Here is an 18,957-nt window from a genome sequence, read left to right on the forward strand (position 1 = left end):
TTGTGCTTGTTGGAATTCAATAGATTCAATGGTCCTTAATACTGTTTCAAATCAAATAAATTCTTAAAAAAGGCATATTATTACTTTCACCCTCACATGAATTTGCACCCACAGGATATTAAAATTGATATATTGCACTTTCTAAATGTTCAAATTGATAAAATAGCACCAACATCTAATTTTGAAAGTTAAGATGAATAAAAAAATACGGAAAAATTGGCTGACGGATGGTGCATATTGTTGCATTTAGTAATATAATTGTTAATGTTGTGTTTTGCGCGTCTTTGGGTCGGGTTTCAATAACTCGGATCTTTGGGTTTTCACCCGCACACTTGAGCAAACATGGAGAATAGGGGGCTTTAGTGGTGGCGATGAGTCTCCGATGCTAAAGTTAATATATCTCCTTAATAGTTTGTGCATAAACTTAGAGGGATTAGAGAGAGTTATTCGAACCTGGGGATCGGGTTTTATACTAGGTTTTCTGGTGGAGATCACCCGTCCCTGACTCTGAGAATCCTATATCACTTCCATTGTTTCTTTGTCAGAATCCTTTAATGTGACGTGACTTATGGGGCAGCGTCATTAAATGCAATGTAAAGTCCGAGGGGTGGCATCATTAATGCGGCGTGACTCACTGACTCACTTTATCTAACGGATGTTCCCCGTTGAGCCCCTCCATGCTTGTTGTCAGGAGATCAAGAGTTTTCCATATTTTCCATTTGCATGGCTGTGTAAGTTCTCGAGAGTAAGGTATCAACAGTGAGTCTCATCTATCCCTATTGTCCACTTTCTCCATGTATAGGTTACTTTGAATGTGGGTTTTGCTCGCAGACTGAGTATTTTGCAAATTTCCACTAACTCCTCTTAGTTGAGGTTTGTTGGGCTTGCTTGGCCAGACTCTCTGACTTACTTCCTCCATAGTCCCTCGTGGGCTCGATGTATGGGCTGATAGAAGGAAAACCCCCTTACAATAATATATATATATATATCTCTTTATATATATAAAGAGCCTATCAAACAGAATTTTCTTGTTTTAACGGAGCTATGGATAATTTTAATTGTTTCTGTTAATTTTCCGTTAAATCCGTCTAGCCATCGAACTTCCTGTTGCTGCAAAAGAATATTTATGAGAGAGGAAAATAACGCTTCCACTCCCTGTTCGTATTCATTGCTCTTGCTTCGTCTTCCACATGAGAGTTCCCATTATTAAAGAGTTCACTCGCGACTCATTAATGGGGGAAGGCAAGCTCGATCTTCTGGACGATCTCATCTCATCGAAACCTTCCGATCACTCTTGGGCCTTCAAAGGTAATTCCCCGCTCTTCCACTCTACTTTGTTTTTTTTTTTCATTTGAATTTGTTCGAGATTTTCATCGGTTTTGATTGGTTAGGTTGATTCCGAAAATGCAAAATTTCGTAGCCGATGGTTTCCAAGATTTGGATTCGATGCAAGGTTGGGGGTTGTTGATCTGGAGCATCATAGTTTGTGGTGCACTACTTCATTTTCTTTTTTGAGCAAACAACCCCATCAATTAGGGTTTTCAACATAATTTGCAAATACGTTTATGATTTTCATTCCCTTTTATGGGTCATTTCAAATCATTTTTATTTATTTATGTTGGTTTCATTTTTTTTTCCCGCTCCAGTACAGAATTTTAGGGGTTTATATAACCACAGGGTTGTTTTGGTTTTTTACAGTTTAGTTCATGAGTGCCCAGAAATGACATTGATTTTTTGCCCGAGATTTGTTGCCCCATGAGGATGGCTATTGGGAAGTTAGTTATTTATTTGGCTGAAATCTTTCATATTTTAGAGCTCTGAGCGTTTTGGTTCAGTGCTTGGAGCATTCTATCTGTTTTCGATTGAGCTCTGAGCTCTTATACACGTTTCAGGACAACAATTATAAGCTATTTATTTCTCTATTGTTTGTTTCCAGTTGCACTTTGCAAATAAGTTTTCCATCTTGTTCATACTTTACCAGGAGAAGCTTCTGAAGGGAATGAAGAGGACAAGGCACTTATGGGGTTGCTTGATGAGTCGAAAGGTGTTATTGTTGAGTTGGATTTATTTCTTGCCAAAAGGATGAACTATTGAGTCCTATGCGTGTTACATGCTGTCATTTTGCCTCCTATTTCTGCTCTGATGTAAAGAGTTGTTAGTTTTAATTATTGTACATCAAGTGGCATCAAAAAGTAGCATACCTCTGTCACCCCAGTGGCTTTATGCCAAACCGAGTCTAAGATTTGAATGGTTTGATGTAATGAACATTTTAAATTTTGATAGATATGTATATATATGTAATAATTCCATCAATTATGAACAGGCAGTTGATAGCTGTGAGGGTTTTAAAGGAAGGAGGAATGGATGCGATAAAATTGGAAGGAGGGTCACCCTCGAGAATCACCACAGCAAGAGATATTGTCAAAGCTGGAATTGCAGTGATGGGGCATGTGGGACTCACCCCTCAGGCCATTAGCGTTCTTGGGGGATTCAGGCCTCAGGGAAAGAGTGTTGCCACTGCTGTCAAGGTCTCTCTCTCTCTCTCTCTCTCTCTCTCTCTCTCTCTCTCTCTCTCTCTCTCTCTCTGTGTTTGTGTTTGTGTGTGTCACTGATTTGTATGTGGTTGCTTGAGTGTGCTCTTTTATGCATTTTGTTGTGATGTTGAGAGATTGTTCTGTATAGGTTGTGGAGACTGCTCTGGCTTTGTAGGAATCAGGGTGTTTTTCTGTTGTTTTGGAATGCGTGCCTCCACCAGTGGCTGCTGCAGCTACATTAGCTCTTCGGATTCCTACAATTGGTATTGGTGCTGGACCTTTTTGCAGCGGACAGGTTAGACCATCTATGGAGCTCTACAACTGATTAGCTCTTTGCTGGTATTTATATGCTGGATATGTCTCTATATGGGATTCATTTTGTTGTTGGATGGATAATAGACTAATTGAGTAACTTTGTTTGTTTTATAATAAGTTAATTCATTTTGGCGTTGGACCTTTTGTAGCGGACGAGATGTTATGTATTTCTATGTTTGCTTATATCTCTGTTGTGCCAAATGGGGGCGGTGAAAATGGACTGTTATATCCTGATCTTGGTCCTGCCAACATGGAACTAAAAGTTGAACAGAAAGTGGCCATTTTAGTGTCAATGCTCAAAGTATCTCGTTTACTTGCTTTGATTGAGGGTGACATTGATTGGTGCAAAAACAATGCAGTACTCCGAAAGAGGGTGTGCTAGGTACAGGTTGAAGTCCCTATTGAGTGGCTAAAACTAGCACTGACCCATGTTGATGAGTCACTCCGTGTAGATGCTGTAATTGAATCTCTTTTCTTAAACCCCAAGACATCTAGCTTGCCTTCCCATTTAGAACTCTCCTTGATGAAGGAAGCAATGCCATTAAACATGAGGTGTTGCTCTACTGCTTTTCAGATGAAGTGGACCAGCTTATTTAGAAAGTTCTTTTCTCGAGTTCGAATAGCCTTGGAGAGACAATTCAAGCAGGGGGAGCTGGCAGCCACAAGAAACACAGTACTCTGAGGTGCATATGTGTCTTTCCTTGATGTTCCTGTTAGACGTTAGATATTCTCCTAAGAATTAGATTATATTTGAATTTGGGCATTTCTAATAGTTGCAACCTATATGAATATAAAAATAATAATAATAATTGAAACATAGACATTAAGGTAGCTGTCAACTTAGAGCTAATTTTGATGATTAAGTTGGTCTGTATATGATCATGGAGCACATTCTTGACGGTAGCTCACTTTTTGTACATCAGTCTTTAATTGTTTTTAAAGGGGACAGTACTCTGTAAATTTTTACACCAATTTTCTATTTAAAAATAAGAGAATAATGAAAAACTAGCAGAAATAGAGGTGAATGTTTTGTCTAATCCATTAATAAAAGAAGTACGTAAATGGTGACACCAACTACATTTATTGCTTTCATTTAAATTCATGAGAAAGTTAGGGTGGCATCATTTGAGATTAGAGGGAGAAAGTCGTGCATCAAAGGCTTTCAAATGCACCAATGTGAAAGAGTGATTTATCAATGTGAAAAAATAAAAAGTGGGAGAAAGGGACACAAATTTATTTAAGTTGAAATTATAAGGAAACACGTGGTTGTTCAATAGAGAATTAAGGATATAATCCTAGATGGAGTTGAATGGTAGAACTGGACCCTCTGAGATGTGCACGCGGTGGAGGTCGACTCAACCATGTTATAGCTTTTATATATTAGTACTATTCTTTTATAATATATCCTAGCGTGTAATTATTTATAAATTAAAAAACATTACATCGTTATTTAATTAACTAAAACATTATGTCCCTATCAATAAAAAATTAATTTTTAACAAAAAAATAAATATAAACTAAGCAAACGTGCATTGCACGTTGCTTTCACCTAGTATATATATATGTATATATATAATGTGTTAATTCAAGTAATTTGGGCTGCAGAATATAGTTTTCTAGAATAATTAAATTATTAAAAATTAAAAATTAAGTTCTTCAAGATTAAGGTTTATGTTGTGACAAAATTTGAACAATGTGATTTAGAATAAATATTAGAATTATATAATATTTTATTAAGTGGCAGGAAAAATTTAACTAAATCCATCTTAATATTTGTTGAGGCTGGCCCGGCGGCCCATAGTCAGCATTCGGTTCGAAATCGAGGCCTTGGAAAGTTTGAGGTTCGTCTCCGTTCTCTATTTCTCATGAAACCTTGTGCAACTGAGTTAGCAACCCAAATAAGCCGAGCTCTGATCTCCGCCTCGAATCGTACGAAACCTACTCGGACATGGACTCCTTCGCTGGAGCAGACGCTCCACCGGCTCGGTTGCCGCGATTCGCTCACCCCACCACTCGTAGCCCGAGTCATAGATCCCTTCCTCCTCACCCACCACTCACTTGCACTCGGTTTCTTCAACTGGGCCTCTCAGCAACCTGGGTTCTCCCACACTTCTCTCACCTACCAATCAGTCCTCAAGTCACTCTCTTTTTCTCGCCAGTTCAATGCCATTGGTACTCTCTTAAAGCAAGTCAGAACCCAGAAGATTAATCTAAGTTCTTCGGTTTACCGTTCGCTGATTGCTTCATTGATCATAGGAAAGAAGACCCACGATGCCTTTTTGGTATTTAGCGAAGCCAGCTCAGTGATTCCAGAAATTGGTCCTGAAGTATGTAATTCTCTATTGGCTGCTCTTGCTTCTGATGGGTATTTGGAATATGCAGAAACGGTGTTCGATAAAATGGTTGTTAAAGGTGTTTCTTTTAGCACTCTTGGGTTTGGTGTGTTTATATGGAGGTTTAGTAGAAATCTTGAGGTTGATAGAGTGTTAAGCAAGTTGGATGAGGTCAGGAGAGGTAATTCAGAGATTAATGGGTCGATTATTGTGGTTTTGATTGTTCACGGGCTTTGTCAGGCGTTGAAGGTGTCGGAGGCTAATTGGGTTTTGGATGAGCTGAGGATTAGGGACTGCAAACCTGATTTTATGGCGTATAGGATTGTCACGGAAGGGTTTAGGGCAATAGGAAGTGTGGTTGATACTGAGAAGGTTTTGAAGAAGAAGAGAAAGCTTGGGGTAGCTCCCAGGGCTGGTGATTATAGAGAGTTCATATTTGCGCTAGTTTCGGAAAGACGGATCTGGGAAGCGAAAGAATTGGGTGAAGTGATTGTTGGTGGGAATTTCCCAATTGAGGATGACGTGCTTAATGTGTTAACAGGATCAGTTTCAGCCATCGATCCCGATTCTGCCATTGTGTTTTTCAAGTACATGGTTGGAAAAGAGAGATTTCCTACACTTTTGACATTGACCAATTTGAGTAGGAATCTTTGCAAGCATGGGAAGACTGATGAGTTGTTGGAAATTTTGCGCCTTCTGTCTCTTAATGATTACTTTAAAGATGTAGAGAGTTACAATGTGATGGTTTCATTCTTGTGCAAGGCTGGCAGGGTGAGAGAAGCCTATGGGGTTCTTCAGGAGATGAAGAAGAAAGGATTCGGACCAGATGTCTCATCTTATAACTCTCTGATGGAAGGGTGCTGTAGGGAAGATCTATTGCGTCCTGCTAGAAAGCTGTGGGATGAGATGTTTGCAAGCGGGTGTGGCGGGAATTTAAAAACTTACAACATTCTAATTCAGAAGTTCTCAGAAATAGGTCAAGTCGAGGAGGCTCAGAGGCTCTTTCACCACATGTTTGAGAAAGGAGTGGTGCCCGATGCTACAACTTACACGTCCCTCATTGGAGGGCTCTGTCGAGAAACAGAGTTAGAAGCTGCCCTTAATGTCTTCAACAAGTCTGTCAAACAGGATGTGGTTCTTGCACAAACCATATTGAGTACATTTGTTCTATCTTTATGCAAAGAAGGTACGTTCTTTACTCATAAAAGCATGCGTGTGGGACAAAATCCCATTTTCAATGTGTTGTTTTTCTTCCCATTCCATATTCACCCACGAAAATCCGTTTTCTTTTCATCAACTATTTTAGTGGACTCTTATCAAAATTGGGTAATGAGATGAGAATTATGTGAATAGTAATTTATGACTAGTGAAATAGATTAAGTTAAGATATTTCAATGAGTTTTGAAAAATGAGAAAAAAAATTAAATAAAAATATTATAAAGTTAAAAAAATTATTTTAGTATAATTTTTTAATATTATTTTTATTTTAAAATATAAAAAAACAATAGTTTTATAGACAGTCGTCTAGTGCAGTCGGCTGATATTTAAAAAAAAAAAAAAGGGGAGAGAAATACGAAAGAGACGACAAAAGGCAAAAAGGCGAGAAGGCAAGAAGAAAAAGACGAACGGCTCCATTTGTAATTGTGATCTGTGGGTAGTCTTTTACAACTGCAACCCATTTCTTCTGCACAGAGGCCGCAGAGTTTTCCTAAATATTCTTTGTTTATTTAGATCAGAAGCTATTTGTTGCTGGTATTATCATTATTCTTTTTCCCTCAAATACGTTAGTGTTCTTCGATTCTTGGGTATGGGGTTTTGAAATTTCTTATTATTGTTCATATGTGGGAATCGAAAATATAGAGAAGGCGGAAGTTCGATCCGGTTTATTCATCGTTAAGAGAGTGCAACGACAGGGTTTTGTGAGATAGTGAGAGACAACGCGAAAAATGTGGTGGATGATGGGTGAAAACGGAGGTCATTACTGTATTTTCGAAACACAGAGTCCTTTACGAAGAAGGAGAAACAGAAGACCGAAGACCCTGTCGAAATTGGAGAGAAATAGGGAAATGGGGCAAACTTAATAAAATGTAATAAACGGCATCGTTTCCTTTTTCCACATCAGCAGCGTTTGCATCCCGTTTGCATCCCGCGTTTGCATTCAGCATTTTTGATAAAAAAATTGTATTGTTTTTTGTGTTTTGTTCAAAAGTTTGAGAAAATCGTGAAAATTAGATTAAAAATTTGAAAATTTGAAATTGAAAAGAGTTTTATGTTTGAGTGTCGTTTGAGATGGGACGTGATGGTGGCCGAAGAAAGTCTGTTGTTGCTTCTAAATGATATCCCATACATTTGGAAGCTCACTAGCTATGTGTTTTATGTTCCATGCAGGTCATTTTATAGCTGCTTCTAAGTTGCTCCGTGATCTCACCTGTGATATAGGACATTCAGACTCCCATATAATTTTGCTAAAATGTTTGGCTGATGCTAGGGAGTTTTCCATTGCCATTGAGCACATAAAATGGGTCGAAAAATCTTCCCCTTCAACGTTGCAAGTTATATATGCTGAACTTTCGGTATCACTTTCTTCTTCAAAATCAGAGCCAATTTTACAGTTGCTTCAAACAATACCGGAATGTCTAATTTACCGCAATGATGATACTTGGAAGACTCTCTGAATGTTAGGCTTCAAGATTAGTGCGCATTCTATGGGGGATTCGGAGTGAAAAAGTCCCCACCCCTCTCTGGATTGCGCTCTATCATCCATAGAACTGGACGGCAAATAACACAAATGTTGCAATTACAAAAAGAAATACCAGTAGACATTGTGGATAGCATTCTGTAATTTGTTACCTGCTATTTGACGCTCCGAAATAGTGTAAGCCACTGATTCGCCAAACGCGGTGTCAATCGTCTGCAATATTCATAGATCCATTTGTAGTCTGACGAGGAAAAAGTAGAACATGAACCGAACGCTGAAACCTCTGATGGGCAACATTGCTCTTGTTAAATCATGAACTCTGGCCTATAAATAGACCCTGTATGATAACACCCTCGTCAATCATATGCAATCCATATAAACATACTGTTGTATTCTTTGTAATATGGTGTTATCTTCTTATTTTCTTTGCAGTGTTAATTAGTTATGTAACGAGAGACAATAATGAGGGAGAAGGCTACTTAGATTGGTGAGAGCACCATGGGTTGGCGTTAGGGCTTGTGGACACCCGGGAAGATGATGGGAGGCAGAGGCTGGGCATAGGTTGTCAATGGCTATACATCTCGCGTGGACAATGGTCTTAACTGTCGATGAAAGCAAATAAGGGAAGGTCTAACATGGTATCGCGCCTGCAATTCAACGGACAGACGCCGTATACAATCCTGTTATATAATTTTGAAGTCAAAGCACCATTGATAAAAACTAAACCAGGTTGTTAGTCCATTGTTAAAGGGAGAGAGATGATCAAGCCTAACATCGTGTGATTGTCAATTTAACTGGGCAACTTTAATCCAGAAAATTGAGATAATTTACAAGAGATGAACAACGTGGGATTGTCAGTCTTCAAGGCCTTGAATCCCAGCCATGATTATCCGATTGCTGAAGACTTTGAAGCCAAGCAGAGAAGGAACACTTCGCCCTCTGCTTGTATGCCACTGCCCGTCAGATGTCGGAACCTCACTGACTGCATTAGTCGCTGAAAGCACCAGCAATTGTTTAGCATGCCTATGAATGATGCCCCGGAAACAGCAGCATCACTGCAAAGATGAGGTCCTCTGAAAATGCAAAATCTTTCTTTACAGATGCCCGCCAACAGAGTCAACTATTGGATTCCCAGTTGACTTATGCCTGCCTTCTGAAAGTAGGTCAAATTCTCCACATGATCAATCAACAATAAGTAACCCAACATCCGGAAGAAAAGGCACATTATAAAATAATAACCTCCATCAGAAGATGGTGTCGCTCCTGTAATAACCTCACTGGTGTGGCTCAGGTAAAGCCTGGTTTGAAAGCTTATTTTATTGCTGGTAAAAAGCTGAAACCTTAAATCCCGCTGTCATAGCCTGCTGACGATCAGCAGGATTCCTAACAAACTGAGCACCTTCATCAACTGACAATGAGCCTCTAATAAGCCTTTCACCCACCAACCCTAACTGCTGTCTTGATGCCACAGATGGTTGCTGTATTGATGACTGTTCTTGCTGGAGAAGAGGCCGATGTTGGAACGAAATATGAGTTGGCCACTCTTGGACAGCATTCTGATCAACTTTTTTTTGGATGATCTGCTCAAGCATTGGATCAAGGTGCTGTAAAGAGTGGGAATTGTACTGTTGCTCATGCAGAAGGTGCTTCCTCAGTTGCATCTGATTAAAGAGGTCGTCCCCTATAGGATCTACCTTTGATTGCACATATCCAGGATGAGATATCTGGCTATACAACTGCTGAATTTGAGATTGCTGCTGCTGTTTCTGCAATTTTGTTGCAAGGTGCTGAACCTGCTGCTGCTGCAGCTGCAGCTGCTGCAACTGATGCTGTTGCTGAAGCTCAAACTGCCGCTGAAGCACATAGAGATGTTCCAACTTTGGCTCTGAATGATGAACTGGGAAATTAGGGTTCTTACTCTGAGAAAAAGCTAAACCAGAAGAATTTTCAACACCCAGCCCTGTAACATGTCTCAAGGGATGAGGAGATGGGAGATTCTGCTGTTGAAGTAGCTCCATTTGCAACTTTTGTGGCATGTCTCTCCATTTATGGGCAAAAGCAGCATCTCTCAACACCAACGGATCCTGGTCAGCCATGCTTGATGACATATAGGATGATGGAGCACACGTCAAGTCACAGCTATTTTTGAGCTCAGGCACCAAGAGGCCAAAAGGATGGTACTTAGCATCGCTATGATTTGGCATGCTAGATTCTGAAATTTCATTTGCAGAGGATGCATGTCTGATAGAACCAGAGAATGAACCATGAATGTCGGTGGAAGGTCTCAAAGGGTTACAATTGCCACTTCCAGGCCTGGTGGGAAAGCCAACTTCTGTACAAAATCAAAAGAAGAGCAATTAAGATATTAATACTGGCAGACAATGGATGGCAACATTATGCCAGAAAACTTACCGTCATCTTCTGTTACAAAATTTTGGAAGCTATGATCATCAGAAAAGTGGAGCTCAGAGTGATAACCATGATTAACATTAACACCTGAGGTAGCCTTGCGTCCAGATGAAGCACTCTTTTGATCATTTATAACAGCATAGTCTTTGTAGCCATGAGCAGAAGTGGGATTGGTTATATTCTCCTCAAAGATGCTTCCAGTAGTAGCATCAGATGGTTCTAAATTCGTAACCAGATTACTACCAGAGGCAGACCTAGATCTATTTCTAAGATGAGGCATGATATCAGCAAGCTCTTGAAAAGGTGATCCAACAGGGGCATCCGACAAGCAGACTAGTAACTCAGTTCCATAATAACCTTGTTCAAACCATCTAATGATATCAATCCCCAGAAAAGGTCCCTGAATTTCCCCTTGAGGATCAAGATAATACAAACTCAGTTCCTCGGGTGGGATAACACTTCCTAGTAGATGTATTTCCTCATTGCTATTTACATGGTGCTGATCACTGCTTGCAGTTTTCTGTAAAGATAGAAAATCATAAAGAGAACTCGAATCTTCAGGAAGCTGGCTGCTAATTTCAAAGGAATCAGATGACTCAATTTCTCTCAATTGGAGATGTTTCTTAAATGTAAATTCCACTGCCTGATCACTAGATTCAAGTTCAGCAAAGGTATTATTGGGGCCACTAATCCCACTTATACTGCTGGAATCATAGCCTGATGTAAATTTTGACATCAAGTCATTGGGTACTGCCACACCAACTGCTGTCTGAAGTTGCTGTACTTCTTTTTCAGCATCGCGGTCTGCAAAATAATACACAAACCATAAAAAAGGCAATGAATGTCATTATTTTCACACAGAATGATTAAAGGCCAAAAAGCAGCTTTTCCTTACCTTTAACTCTATCTAACTGTGAACCACAAGAATCGAGCACCTCAGCCATAGTAGCTTCGGAAGAATCATTTAAAGCAGCCATTCCAAAAGGTTCAACATTTAATTCAGGATTACTAGTGGGACTCTGCGTCCACTCACTTACAGTTGCATCACAGATGCCTGAACAAAGAAGAAACCTCTGATACAAAGGAAGCCAACAGTTTATTAGTGACTAGTTAAAATATAAAATTTGATTACCTGTGGCATTATTATTTGATCCCCTGATCTTGTCTCTAAATGAGTTGTGGAACACTCCATCGTTATTCATTTTTTCCATCCATATATTTCCAAGTAAATCCTGAAAGCATCACACCACCTACTTAGTATGGTAACAGTAAAATGCGAGTAACAAAATCTATAGATGCATAGATAAGGATGCTAAAGTAAGTGATTCATAAACCTCTTCCTCTGCATCAGGTGCAACAAAAGCCAATGGCTCTATTGAGCCATCTTGTGTTATTGGTGATACATGCTCCATCCCATCAGGCATGGAATAGAATGTTGGAGCAGTCTTTTGCTTACGATAAATGTCCAGAAGTTTTCCCCTAGGGTAGCAATATACATCTTCAGAGAGGCAAGGTTTTCCAAGTATGGCATTACACTTATTCACAAGCCCAATAGGAGATGCAGAGGAAGGCCTGCCAACTTGTGGGCCACTAATATTCAACCTTCCTCGTCCCTGAGCAAAACGCTGACTTAAGCTGTCCACCTGTCCCCTCTCCAACCCAAATCCTGGTACTGTGTGGTTTGCAGCCAAGCTACCTGCATGAGCTTCCATTTGATGGCGTGGCCTCCATTTTTCATGAGAATCAGTACCACGTTCAGAAGCAGCCTGATTGCCACTGAAAAAAATTTGTTTATCAATGTGACTATCCTCCTTGATGTTTGTCTTCCTCTCAGATCTAGAATTCTTTTCTTTGTCATCAGGACCCCACCTTGACGACCATTTGCCATCTCTGCGAGATTCATGTGCATAACTACGGCTATTATTCCAGCGATTAGTAGAGGACAAGGATCTATGCTCAGAAGTTGAAATGCCATCTGTGCGACAATCGTCTTTTCTGCGATCTCTTCTACCAATCAAGCCTGGCTCTCTCTCCTCATCACGCCAGCGGCGACTGATTTCAACATCAGGAGCAGTCTTCCTCCAATCTTTACTTCCCTGAGACCCATTTGAACACCAACTGTCTTTCAGACTAGGATCCGTGGAGACTCCAGGGGGCAAAGAACTAGGTGCACTCACTTCCTGTAATTTAGAAATAGTAACACGGATAGGTTTCATAATAGGTGAACAAAAAATATGAAAAAACAACATATAGCGGATATTTTCCATGTTGTAAATAAATGATAATAATCAACCAAAAGTTGCATGTATATCTAAGAAGCAACTCTGCCTTGTGTTACTCAACAAACAGGGGCAAAAACAAAAAGAGACCAGACCAAATTTCCATACCCCCAACACACCAGCAGTTAATGCGTTAGCATCAACTGGTTTAGAATAGATCCATTGTGGAGAACGAGGCATGCTGCTCTCAGATGCTATTTGATCTGCAATTACAGCCAACATACGATCATAAAATCAGAACAACTCTCACAAGCGCATTCAAACAGGAATAATGAAAAATCTGTAATAAATTGAATTATTAATAAATATTTGAAGGAAAAGAACACAAGGGATTTTGGAGTTAAATTTCAACGATGCAGGCTTCTTGAGATAAGCAAATATCAAATCCCAGAATATCTGAGGGGATCCAACTTCTGGGCATACTAGGACATTTCACAAATCAATAACTATACGAATTGAGTGAAGCATCTTCTTATACAGTCAAAACTACAAAAGTAGGACGCAGAACTAAAAGCCATACGAAAGCAATTCCCTTAAAACTTATGTAATCGCAATCCTGAATTTAACGCCTATAAGTAATCATTCATTTCAAACTAAACTTGCAACTAAAAAAAAAATTCTTATAAACTCAAATAAGAAGAAGAATATCTACTCGGAAATTTAAAAGAGCATAAAAAAACCCAAAAACTTGATCTCCAAAATTATTAAATTCGAAATCGCAATTAACAAATTAAAATCACTCCCAACTAATATAAAAAGCATCGTCAACGCCATGAAGGCTACAAATATTTGAGAATTCATAAATAATAACAGAAGAATGTAAACACACCCATTCACAGTGAGACAGATTGAGATACTACCGATCGAGTAGATACAGTATACAAAATATACAAACCCAAATGAGAGGAATTTGAAAAAGTGCAAAAGAGCAAACCTCCTAGGGAGCCATCCTCGAGCAGATTGACCTTGCCGTCTACCATCGTCGTCGTGAATTTGCACGAATTCGGAGAAGAAGATCGGAACAGATTGTTGTTTATAACGCGAGAGAGTAGAAGGGTATGAGAGATGTCAAGATTCGGGAAAGAAGAGTAGGCAGCAGACTAATGGAGATAGTGTTTGGGTTTGATCGGAAGAGCCAAGCCGAGTGTGATTTTCTCACAGCTTACAGAAATTCTATTTATATGTACGCGTAGCATCTTGCCCAATATATATTAGAAAAGAAAAATATTTAAGATAAAAAGAGATGATAAAAATAAACTCACGAAATATTAGTTTGTGAATTAACTTTTTTGATAATTTTTTGATATCTTTTATTAATATACTCACAATTAAAATATGAAAAAATATATAATTTTTGGTTCAATAACTTTATTTTTGGGTAGCCCGTTTTTATTAAGATGAGCTTTTTTCTAATCACAGACAGTGCATTAAACCTTGACACTCTTTAGATTTTGGTTAAAGACTTGTGAAACCTCCACCGGGTGGTACAAGAGCTTTATTTTCTTCTTTTCCTAGATCGACAAGGTGGAGATGTTTGAATGGTCCACTTGGTGAGTAATCCATCCTCGTGCTGATGCAGAAACCACTCACTGAATTATTATATATTCAATCTAACACGGCAATACCCCCATTAAAGAAAGAACAAAGAGCTTCTCTCCTTTCTTATAAGGGAAGCATCATTGCATTTTCAGTACCATACCTATTCTTCGATTAGTCCTTTATTTCCACGTTACTTCCTTTCCTAAAGGGGCAAAAAGTTTTACTTTGAGCCATTCCCACCTCGAACCAAATCATGATCAACTGCACTCGACCAGACAGCTAAAAAGAGGCTTTAAAGTTTAAACTGGAATGCTTGATAAATTGCAGAAAGACCAGGAGGATAAGTACCGACTTCAAATTTGAACCATCCAGAGACCCGGACGAAGAGCATGGAAAACACGTTTTTTATTTTTCGTCTTTAAAAATTCTGCAGAACTCTCGAAATCTGAAAAATTAGGGCCCGCATATAGACGTTTATGATACCGATCAATCAACACCCGGAATTGCAGAGCCAACGTAAGCTGAGAAATCTTGAAGAGTCATTAACAGGTTATGAGAACGGTCATCATCACTCTGCACACTGCCATCGAATAATAAAAATGACTCCAAAGCTACAACGTAATAAAAAAGACTCCAAAAACTGACCTGATCTGAACTTATGATATGTTTGTGGTTTTGATTCCTCTCTTATGACTCAAAACTAAAATGACACATACTGATGGAGAGTGAAATTCATTCCCAACTCACCTCAATCCTACGAAACAAGCAGGCATAAACGTGCCGACCCATCGCTAGGAACAAACAAGAGAAGCCAACATTATAGGATACAGTGATACACAGGAATATGTTACGATCAATACTAGTGCCAAAAAGAAGCTCTAAAAAGGCGTTCTGGACCTTCAGGTTTACCAAAAATTACGCATTAATGTCTAACCCAACAGCTATTACAGTTCAAGCACCAACATTAGCTCTTCCTTAATTTATATAAGCTGCCTCTTAAAAGAAACAAAACCTCTGTAGTCAATGAGAATAAACTTGAACAAACAAAAATATTAAAGACAGCAGCAAAAGAGAATAAGATCTAACAAGAACACATGATCGTGGCTCCTACGACATTCTCTGAGCAGCTTCCTTGGCCAGAAGTCTCTCTTTGGCCTTGGTTTTGGCCTGAGATTTGGAACCCATGATTCCACCGCCCCATTTTTTCCTGTACTCATCATACTTGTCGTTGAAGTTGGCCTGGAACATAAAAGCGAAACATTTCAAATGAAGTTAAATGATCCAAAAACATCTTCAACAGTCATGCAAGAGGCACAAGATATATTATTCTGCCTTACCTTGATAGCCTCCAAGATCTTGCTAAACTCCAACTTATCTTCATTCTTGACAGTGGTCAAGCATAAAACCGATGCAGTTTTCTTGTGAACCACCTTCAGAAAAGAAAATTAAGTTGAAATCTAGTTCACATATCTGATTTTAAGAGGGAAAAGAATTTAGCAGACACAAGATAGCTTGACTACCGCTCCTAATCGTGCTTTCCCTTTCACGATGCAGTATGGGATTTCCATCTTCCTGCACAATGCTGGAAGCCAGACAACCAACTCTATTGGGTCCACGTCATGGGCAATAACCACAAGCTGTGCTTTGTTCTGCAAGGAAAATGCATTTCACAATGCTGTTACCAATAAAACTGTCGACTAGCAGAAAGGAATGTTAGTAAAAGTATGTTCGTGCATGAAATAATAGAAGACCTGCTCGATGAGGTATGTAACATGGTTGAGACCATATTTCACCACAATAGGCTTCTTTGCTTCTACAGGTTTTCCTTCAGCCTCTGCCTGAGCTCTTTTCAAGAGACGCTCCTTCTTTGCAGCCTTGTCCTCGGGCCTGTACTTGAGAAGCATCTTGAACAGGTTTGTTGCTGCAGATATGTAAAGAACCCCACTAAAAGGTTAAATATAATTTTTTGGTAAATAAAAAAATATTGTAAATATATTCAAATTAGCAAATACAACGAGGAAAATTTTGTTCATAAATTAAGATTATTTTATAGGTAAACTCATTTCATTGAAAGCACAACGCTAGTACACAGGATGTAAACAAGAGATAACCCCTTTTGCTGAAAGTACGGAGCCAATCACATTAGATGACACCAGAATCTTCAAACATTACTGAAATTGTGCATGTATAAACACTCTCCATAATGTTATGAAGCCCATCCCACTAAACAAAGACAAGCAAAGGCAGCGTACCACATTAAGAAGAAATCACATCAATCCTATTAGGTCTGCTCACTATATAGTCTTGAGCCTTTCATCTTGATAAACAAATTACAGAATCCCTTGGCATCATACTGGAATTACTCATTGTTCTTTCTAGCAAGGATACGACCCCAGATGCAATTTAAGACATCCAAAAATATGCGGCATACAATTAAAAGCAATTTTTCTCCAAGCATGGAGACAAAAAGGCTCTGAAACAATTGTCTTAAATTATTGTTGCATCAGTTGCATAAATCAAAAGTCAATTTGAGAAACATCACCTATCCACACAAAATTACTACTGCTCACTTAAGGTTTTGGGTGTAAAATACACAACAAAAATGGCTTAAAACAATTATTTTGGTTACCCAGGTTCTTGTCGAGGGTCTTGGTAAACTGGTTGAGAGCTGGCGGGACCTTGAGCCTCTGCTTGAGGATTCTCTTCTTCCTCTGGATCTGAACGGTCTTGGGCCACTTCACGAACCGGGTAAGGTCCCTCTTCGGTGGCAACGCCCCTCCGATCCCAAACTGCTTCGGGCGCTTCTCGAAGAGCGGGTTCGTCACCTTCTCCTGTAAACAAATCAAAATATATGAATCCGAAAATGATGATATATATTTATTTCATTTAAGGAAAATGAAAATACCGGCTTCTTCTTAGCTGCAGCTACCGGTGCCTTTCCACCTCTCTTTGGAGCCTTCAAGTTCACAAAATGGTAATGGAATCAGTACTAAATTAACGAGAGATACAGAGAGAGAGAGAGAGAGAGAGAGAGAGAGAGAGAGAGAGACGGACCATTTGTGCGCAAGTGAGATGGAACTCCTCTCGTTTGCCTCTGGAGTCTGCGAAAAGCAAATATGAAACCCTAGGTGAAGTAGGGCTTATATATATGTTGAGCGAGAAGGTCTTCCAGTTCCAAACGCGTCGTTTATGCTTTTGGGCAGAAAACTCTTCTGTGGGTTTACCATGTGTCAGCCCGATCATGCATGGGCTTCAAGTTGGGGCTGTTTGAATCTTCATACAATTTTTTGGGCTGAGATTTGGGCCTCTGCAACTCTGTTAAACCGTTTGGAGGATATAGTTTCTATTTTTTTAAACAAAAACTCTACTTTCACCGGAGACGGGCCCCCTGCGTACCCAGGATTCCACGTCCGCATTAGTTAAACGGTGCATTTGCACCCTTTTAGTTATTGCACCTTTTGATTTACTTCTAAAATTCAACTTCATCTCGCACAAAACACACCCATGGAACCCTACAGAACACCTCTCACGAAAGACTGCTACAAATCACAATCTTCATCTCGCATGGAACACACCTCCAAACTTCCCAACTTTGCTACGAAGACGATTCTCCCAAGGAGATACGATGGGTGGCCAAAAGCTTCTACTCAAACAAGCTGCCCCACCGACATGCAAGAAGACGAAACACAAAGGGAGTCATAGGCTGTTCTCATCTTCTTGTTCGCATGCCCTAAACCGAATTTTTCATTGGCAGTGTTTCTTTAACCCACGATTTCGATGTTCCCAAAATCACCGAATCGGTATGGGTTTGATTTCGAATTTCTGGAAACCCTAACCCTAACCTTAATGGGAGATTTTGAAACTCTCTCTGATTTGAAATAGCACTTGATTTAGATTCGAAATTGCATCTGATTTAGATTCATGAACAATCTTGCTTTCTCCTGTACATTTATCAACAACCATACACAACACGCAATCAACCCACATAACATCTCTCTCTTTTTATTATGTTCTTGATTGTTTGTTTTCCTTTTGTTTCTTCTTCTCCCTTCAGTTTGAGTAGCAGTACCAATGATTTGAATTTTAAATTTTTGTTTTCTTTTGATATTTGACTTAGCCAAGGAAAAGATTCACACAATATAGCAACAATCCATGGGCTCCTCTTTGTTTTGCGTTAGGAAATTGAGTGCATAAATAGAGAACAAAGACCATAGTGCTTTCCACTATTAACTAATTTCGAATTTCTGGAAACCTAACCCAAACTAACCCTAATTGGTTCCTCTTTGTTTTGCTTTAACTTTTTTTGTTAAAGTATGAAGATATCATACTTTAACCAGCCTTTTTTAAGACTTGAAAGTATCCAGTGAACATTATACACAATGCACATTAAAATTCATCACAAATTTCATAAAATATTAAACATTGATTTTATGTAAGACTTGGTCCTTAGATGAATTATGCAAATATAAAAAACTCAACGCCATTTCAGATAATAGAAATGGCGTGACCCAAATCAAAGATTAGGAAGAACCTAACTTGTTGAAAACTGCTTTCATTATTATTTTCAAAATTGCTCTTTTAGATTCCATTGGGTCTTGATGTTGGCCTGTAACCAGGCAAAAATAATATCTAACTTCATTTGTATTCCTATTTAAGTTTATCATAATCTATAAGTTTCTTGAAAATGCGACCCAAATCAAATATCAGGAAGAACCTAGCTTGTTGAAAATTGCTCTCATTATTATTTTCAAAGTTGCTCTTTTAGATTTCATTGGGGTCTTGATGCTGCCTGTAACCAAGCAAAAATAATATCTCACTTCATTTGTATTCCTATTCAAGTTTATCATAAT

General features: G+C 39.0%; 3 protein-coding genes across 3 annotated transcripts; 1 reads left to right on the plus strand and 2 right to left on the minus strand.

The window, feature by feature from the left end:
* The first annotated feature begins 4,668 nt into the window (after positions 1 to 4,668).
* LOC108984548 (pentatricopeptide repeat-containing protein At5g14080) lies at positions 4,669 to 9,104 on the plus strand. Its single transcript, XM_018956540.2, has 2 exons — positions 4,669 to 6,368; positions 7,571 to 9,104. Exons 1-2 carry the CDS (start codon positions 4,715 to 4,717, stop codon positions 7,855 to 7,857), a joined length of 1,941 nt encoding a protein of 646 aa, XP_018812085.1. The 5' UTR covers positions 4,669 to 4,714; the 3' UTR covers positions 7,858 to 9,104.
* LOC108984547 (protein ESSENTIAL FOR POTEXVIRUS ACCUMULATION 1-like) lies at positions 8,640 to 13,791 on the minus strand. The gene is made up of 7 exons (XM_018956536.2): positions 13,503 to 13,791; positions 12,677 to 12,771; positions 11,624 to 12,469; positions 11,422 to 11,521; positions 11,185 to 11,343; positions 10,293 to 11,093; positions 8,640 to 10,212 (listed from the first exon to the last, which is right to left on the minus strand). Exons 1-7 carry the CDS (start codon positions 13,546 to 13,548, stop codon positions 9,197 to 9,199), a joined length of 3,063 nt encoding a protein of 1,020 aa, XP_018812081.1. The 5' UTR covers positions 13,549 to 13,791; the 3' UTR covers positions 8,640 to 9,196.
* Positions 13,792 to 14,902: 1,111 nt separating this feature from the next.
* Positions 14,903 to 17,246, minus strand: LOC108984551 (60S ribosomal protein L7a-2). Its single transcript, XM_018956546.2, has 7 exons — positions 17,162 to 17,246; positions 17,013 to 17,063; positions 16,737 to 16,938; positions 15,859 to 16,028; positions 15,628 to 15,756; positions 15,445 to 15,537; positions 14,903 to 15,346 (listed from the first exon to the last, which is right to left on the minus strand). The coding sequence occupies exons 1-7, from the start codon at positions 17,162 to 17,164 to the stop codon at positions 15,215 to 15,217; spliced, it is 780 nt and encodes a 259-aa protein (XP_018812091.1). The 5' UTR covers positions 17,165 to 17,246; the 3' UTR covers positions 14,903 to 15,214.
* Positions 17,247 to 18,957: the final 1,711 nt, after the last annotated feature.

This window comes from Juglans regia, chromosome 1, assembly GCF_001411555.2.
Source record: "Juglans regia cultivar Chandler chromosome 1, Walnut 2.0, whole genome shotgun sequence".
Lineage (NCBI taxonomy): Eukaryota > Viridiplantae > Streptophyta > Magnoliopsida > Fagales > Juglandaceae > Juglans > Juglans regia.